This window comes from Fukomys damarensis, unplaced genomic scaffold, assembly GCF_012274545.1.
Source record: "Fukomys damarensis isolate Sample0158 unplaced genomic scaffold, DMR_v1.0_HiC HiC_scaffold_16, whole genome shotgun sequence".
Lineage (NCBI taxonomy): Eukaryota > Metazoa > Chordata > Mammalia > Rodentia > Bathyergidae > Fukomys > Fukomys damarensis.
The window spans coordinates 71,553,760-71,560,069 of record NW_022900928.1 but is presented as its reverse complement, the minus strand read 5'-3'; the positions used below and the strand labels follow the sequence as shown (position 1 = coordinate 71,560,069).

Below are 6,310 nucleotides of genomic sequence, written 5' to 3'. Positions count from 1 at the left end.
AAACATTAGTCAGGACTGCACATTAGTCAGGGCTTGTTATTCCAGCTCTGAGATTTATTAGCTGAGAAAATCAGTTTCTCTGTACCTTGGTTTTCTCAGCTATGAAGGAGGCCAAAACTAATACTGATATTTTGTGGAATTGTGGTGAAGACCAAATGAGTTCACATAAGTACTGTGCCCAGGAATAGTACCTGCCATAACAAATGACTCATAACAGAGTGTGTTGTGTTGTTCTATAATCTTTATTTGGTGCAGTTCTACTGTGTTTGGTACTAAAACCATCAACAAATAATAACATGTTGGACTCCTTCAGGTCAGGGCCTCATTCATTTTATAGAATTAGCATGAAAATAAAATCTATTGTAAAACAGTTATTTAATAAATACCAGCTAAATTACTTTAAGATGTCTCATGGAAAGAGGCTTGGGGCTGGGGATTTAGCTCAGTGGTTGTGCTGCCTGCCTCAAAACCACAAGGTGTCAAGTTTGATTCCCAGTACTAAAAAAGAAAGAAAGAAAGAAAGAAAGAAAGAAAGAAAGAAAGAAAGAAAGAAAGAAAGAAAGAAAGAGACTTGAAATCATTTACATTGCTTTTACTATACCATTTGACAAGTAGTAAAGACTCTATAAGTGATATCATATTATTGAACTAAAGACAGAAATCTTAAGAAAAATGGATAAAGAGGACATTTAAAACAATTATAAGTGTGCCAGTTCCAAGGATTCAAAAGATTTTGAAAGAAAACTTTGTTATTCAGGCTTTACACCCAGGAGTGCTTGGGAAGGAAAACAAAGAGAATGTTGATATGAATTTTGTCACATTTTCTAGATGGAGTTTTAATAATAGAATAACTCGTATTTTGTTCAAAGGTTCAAAGGTACAAAAATTACATGTGGCCTGGGCAGTTAATACAATGCATCCAGCAGACTGGGAATGGTCTCTACCCTCTGAGATATTGCTGGTTCATCAAATCAGTGGCTCACCTGCTTTCTATGTAGCCATTTGTAAAGAAAAATTGATACATTACTGCACCTAAGAATAAAAAGGTTAATAATAAAGGTTTAAAGTTTTTTTTTCTCCCAGGGCTAGAGATGGAGCCCAGAGGCCAGCACATAGAAACACAAGCTGTACCACTGAGCTACAATCCAGGCCACAGTTTCTATCCTTTTTTTATTATTATTGTAAGAATGGAAATGCTTGGGGGTTAATATTTCTTGAAACTTAACAAATCTAGAAAGCCCCTATGAATCTTTGTATGAGAAACAGAAGCTCAGAAAATGTAAACAAATAGACAGAGATCACAAAGGTAAGAGAAGTACAGCCAGAAAAGAAAGCCTAGAGTTTGCTGCCTAATACTTCTATAGTTTTATTGTGCACTTCCTGGTTATCCATAAATGTCTTATTTAAAAGGCTCAATATATATATATATATATATATTTCATACATTTAGTATGAGAAGGTACCATAAAGATTACGTGGTCTGGAAACTTTTGAACTTCTTTAATGGATTCTTTCCAAGATAATTATAAGCTAGGAAAAAGAGAGGTTCTTATGTAATGTACTTAACATTGAAGACTTGGAAAAAATTATATGGAGTCCTGTATTCCTTGAATGCTTGGAAAGCTAATGACCGGATCCACTAATCTTACCGAATGAAACCATCCTTCAAGCACCTGATTGTCACTTTATTTGCTGACAGACAAATGAAAAAGGACCCAAATATATGATATGATTTATCTTACCTTCCATTTCCTTAGGATTGAGGCTAATCTGTTTTTTCCTAGAAAACTTCAAGCAGAGATTCAGACATGAAGATAAAGATAATACAGAAGGACCCCCCCCAATTGATGACTATTCCCTGTCAGATGGGGAGTAAGAATAAAACACTTTATTTTAAAAACAACATTTAATTTGTTAATATTAAAAGAAAGATGCAGGGAAATGGGGAAAAATAAGAATCAAGACATATGATGTAAAGGTACAAATCCCCAATGATGAATGCCATTATATTGTGTACCTAAAATGTACCAATAAAATTGTTCAAAAAAAAAAGATGACTATACTACTCTTCCAATAAATTATTTAACTGTGTTTTTCTTGTTTATACTGTCTTTCCTAAACTTGCTTATTTCACACATGGCTTGGAGGCCATAAAATTAGAAAACTGTGGAAAATCATAGGAAAGGTAAAGCTCCTTCCAGTTCAGAAATTTCATCATGGAAGAAAGGCAAAATAACAACAATAAAGACTGTGATACTTTGATAGGGGATTGGCAGAACCTAGATAATATAAATTATATAATTAGATGATGATGATGATGATGATGATTATCATTTTTTGGTGCAGAAATGTTTTCTTTATCTGAAACTATTCATAGCATCAAAATGCTATGCTTATCTTTTTTTATATAATGGTGCAAAATATTCAACATGTGATGAAAACTCCTAGTCAGTATTACATGTGCGGACTCTAGAATAAAATTTCACATCCCAGGGCAGGAAAAATTCCAGAGTCATGCATTCATCCATCCGCTTCTCCTGTCCTGTGTAATAGTTTTCTCAAGGCTGTCTTTACTTCCTTATTCCTCAAGGTGTAGATCAAAGGGTTCAGCATTGGTCCTACCAGATTCATCAGAATTTGAACCACAGTTCCCAGCATGGGGTTGGGTGTGGGCTGCAGGTACACAGTGATGATGGGAACAGAGGCACAGAGGATGGCGATGAGGTGGGCACTGCAGGTGGAGAAGGCGCGGCGACGGCCCTCGGTTGTACGAATGCGCAAAATGGAGACTGTGATGCGCGTGTAGGATACAATGATTAGGAGAAAGCAGATGAGGGATACTATGCCGACATTTGTGAAGCTCACCTTGTGTGCCAAGGATGTGTCCGCACAGGCCAGTGGCAAGAGTGCAGGGATATCACAGAAGAAGTGATTCACTTCATTGGAACCACAGTATGGCAAAGTAAAGGTGAGCGAGGTCAAGACACTGGAGTGGATGCACCCCAAAAGCCATGTGCCCACAGCCAGGGCCACGCAGATTCTGGAATTCATGATGATCGTGTACCGCAGAGGGTAACAGATGGCAGCAAAGCGGTCATAGGCCATCACGGTGTACAAGAAACACTCAATACTCCCAAGGAAATGGAAGAAGAAGAGCTGGGTGACACAGTTTTGGTAGGAGATGAGCCGGCTCAGCCCTACAAGGTAGAGCAGCATTTTGGGACAGGTCACAGAGGAGAAACTCATGTCAAACACAGCCAAGTTCCCCAGGAAGAAATACATGGGGGTGTGAAGTTGAGTAGAAGCAATAACAGCCACCAGGATAGACAAATTTCCCAAAAGGGTGCAGGCATAGAAAGGCAAGAACAAGAGGAAAAGCATTATCTCCAGCCCCTGTGTGTGAGGGATCCCCAGAAGAATGAATTCGGTTACTAGTGAGTGGTTCTCCACATCCATGAGAGCCAGTCCTTGAAGAAAGAGAAGGCAAAAGTCATGGGAGAATTCCCTGGTTTACTATCACTGAGGGAACATAGTAGAAAAGTGAAATGTAAATGACCATCTCTTGGTTCTAAGTTATAGAAAGACTAACCCAAGTTATAAATGTTATCATTGGAATGGGACTTAATGTGCAACTTAATAATTACTTGAACCAATTTTTTTGTTGTAGTGATTGCATTTGTAGATGTGTCTTATTGCAAAATATTTTTTAAAATGCTACATCAGGGATTTTTAAAAGGTAGAACATGATCCAGAGAAATGCCATTCCTTTGCCACAATAGAGGAATATCAGGTCTCAGAATAATTTAAGAGCTTTTTCATATTGCTGAGAATAAGAATGATAGCTTGACGATTACTATATTTGTGAATCACCACTAATGATAATTATTTTTCAGGGTTTTAAAGTTTGTCAGGTGGAAAGTTCAACAATCATTGCATTACAGTGCAAAACATTTATATGAGAACTAAGTTCACTTAATTCTTGCAATAATAGTTTGTGGTATATCTAGAGAAAATAAAATATTTGAATAATATAAAGGTTAAATTAATAAAGTTAGTAAAGAGCCCAATTAGGTATACAAATCTTTAACACATTAGCCTTTCCACACTACCATATCTGTAATAGATTTTCATATTGCTGATTTTGTTAAACACTGTTAACCATGATTTTTCCTTCAAAATTTAAAATGTTGCTGCTCCTCTTTAGTAAGTCCTGGAATCGGGCTCTCTTTACATCTTTGAAGTACATGCAAATATGCACACACACTCACTGACAAATATAAAATCTAGGAGTATATTGACTCCACCTCTAGAGTAAAGATAGCACCTGGAATAAGACAGATAGATTCTCAGGAAATGGAAAAAAGAATGAAACAAATTAGTTGGAAAGTATTGAATACCACTTACTTGTCTTGTACAAGGACTGTGCAAAACTGTCAAACAGCAATATCCCCAAATATTCTTCTTAAGTACCTTACTCACCTACCTTTCCTCTTTTGCCCTATTCCACTGAATACTTAGAATTTCATTTTTATCTGTGCAATACTTACATGATCAGACTCAAACCAAGAGTTACATTTAGTCTATACATTTTACAACAATGTTTCGGTGTTTAGATCTCACAAAGAGAACTGAACTGATGATATCCAGGTGTAGGTTTATTTACAGTTTCATTTTTTTATATTTATGATTCAAGTCCATAATCCTAATTATAAGGAAAAGTTCAAGAATAGCCCAAAGTTCCTGTTCATCCTGAACTTTAAGAAGATTTGTAAATGACTGAATCTAAAGGCTCCTCGCCAATGGATGCATAAGTCATAAAAGAAGAGTAAAAAGAGAAATGAAGAGCTCATGTATGCAACTTACAGGGAAGAAGTTTGATCGTTTTACTATCTGCTCATCTGTCGTTTTAGGATAATAGTCCAAATTTGCCCTGGAGAGCACATTATAAACCAGAATCAGGACTTTCTCCCTTGATCCTGAAGACTTTTCTTAGCTACATAGACTCATGTTAGTGACACATGTTGAATATGTCTCTCTCTTCTGCATAGATGTCTTCTAAGGCACTAATAGATGTGTTGTTTCCTTTTCAGCAAAATTTTAACATCCCTGGAGCCCTTGAGCTTTCAAGCCTGAGTGGGTCTTATGCAAACAGATTTCTGAGCAAAGGGAGTAATTAGGAATAACTACATGATGGAGCCAAGAGAGAACACTAATCCTCCCTTTTCTAGCATTCCTGTCTGTAAACATGATGGACTCATTCTATATTTTCTCTTTGGGTGTCTCACCCAAGAAAATACTTGAGGGGTACAAGCCAATTTTAGGAAATATGTGGGAACCATTCACTCAGTGTAAATATATATTATTGGGATGAAAAATTACATTATTCTCTTTATACTGAATTTCAAGTACATTAATCTCATTTTCTCCATATTTCTTGTTATGGATTGAGTTTTCTCTCCCACAAATTCATATGTTGAAATCCCAATACCCTGTCCACCATTAGGGTGTATTATTGCTTTAACTTTAAAGAGGTTATTAAAGTTAAACAAGATGGTAAAGATAAGAGCCCCATCCCCTTCTATACAAGGAAAATAAACAACAAATAGAATTTTTTTCTTCATCCCCTCCTTCTCCTTCTCTTGCTCCCTTCTCTTCCTCCTCCTCCTCCTCCTTCTGCTTCTTCATCTTTTTCTTCTTTTCTTCTTCTTCTTCCTTCCACCTCTGTCTCTCATTCTCTCATCTCTTCTCTGAGTGTCTCTTTCCCCTCCTCTTTATATTAAAGTCTAGCACTTCAGTTCAAACAAAATTAAGTAAAAGACTCAAGACTTCTATTTGTAAATATGTTTTAAGTTTTGTAGTAATCAGATACATTGTCTGTATCATCAGGAAAAGAAATAGAATCTGTAATCCCAACACTCAGAAAACTGAGGCAGGAGGATCGCTGTGAGTTTGAGACCAGCCTGGGCTACATAGTGAGTTCCAGGTCAGTCTCAACTACATAGTGAGACCTTGTCTCAAAAAAACAAAACAAAAACAAAAACAGAAAAAGGAAATAAAATTTGGGATAATATTGTCATTAGATATCTTATCATCACTTTGCAATACCAGAATTTGACTTGAACACAATTTCTTAAGTTCAGTATGAGCTGACTTGTATGCTTGTTAGTTTATTTTCTTTATTGATTGTAATCTCAATATCATTTTCTTTTTTAGTCAAATATGAGTATAAATTATAAATGTTGTAAGAATACAAACAAAACTGTAACAGTTAATGTAAGCAGTTACAATATTTTGTGTATTGTCACAAATT

At 36.0% G+C, this 6,310-nt stretch overlaps 1 protein-coding gene across 1 annotated transcript; it reads right to left on the bottom strand.

The window, feature by feature from the left end:
• Positions 1 to 2,520: 2,520 nt before the first annotated feature.
• LOC104858022 (putative olfactory receptor 10D3) lies at positions 2,521 to 3,456 on the bottom strand. Its single transcript, XM_010618103.1, has one exon. It carries the CDS (start codon positions 3,454 to 3,456, stop codon positions 2,521 to 2,523), a length of 936 nt encoding a protein of 311 aa, XP_010616405.1.
• Positions 3,457 to 6,310: the final 2,854 nt, after the last annotated feature.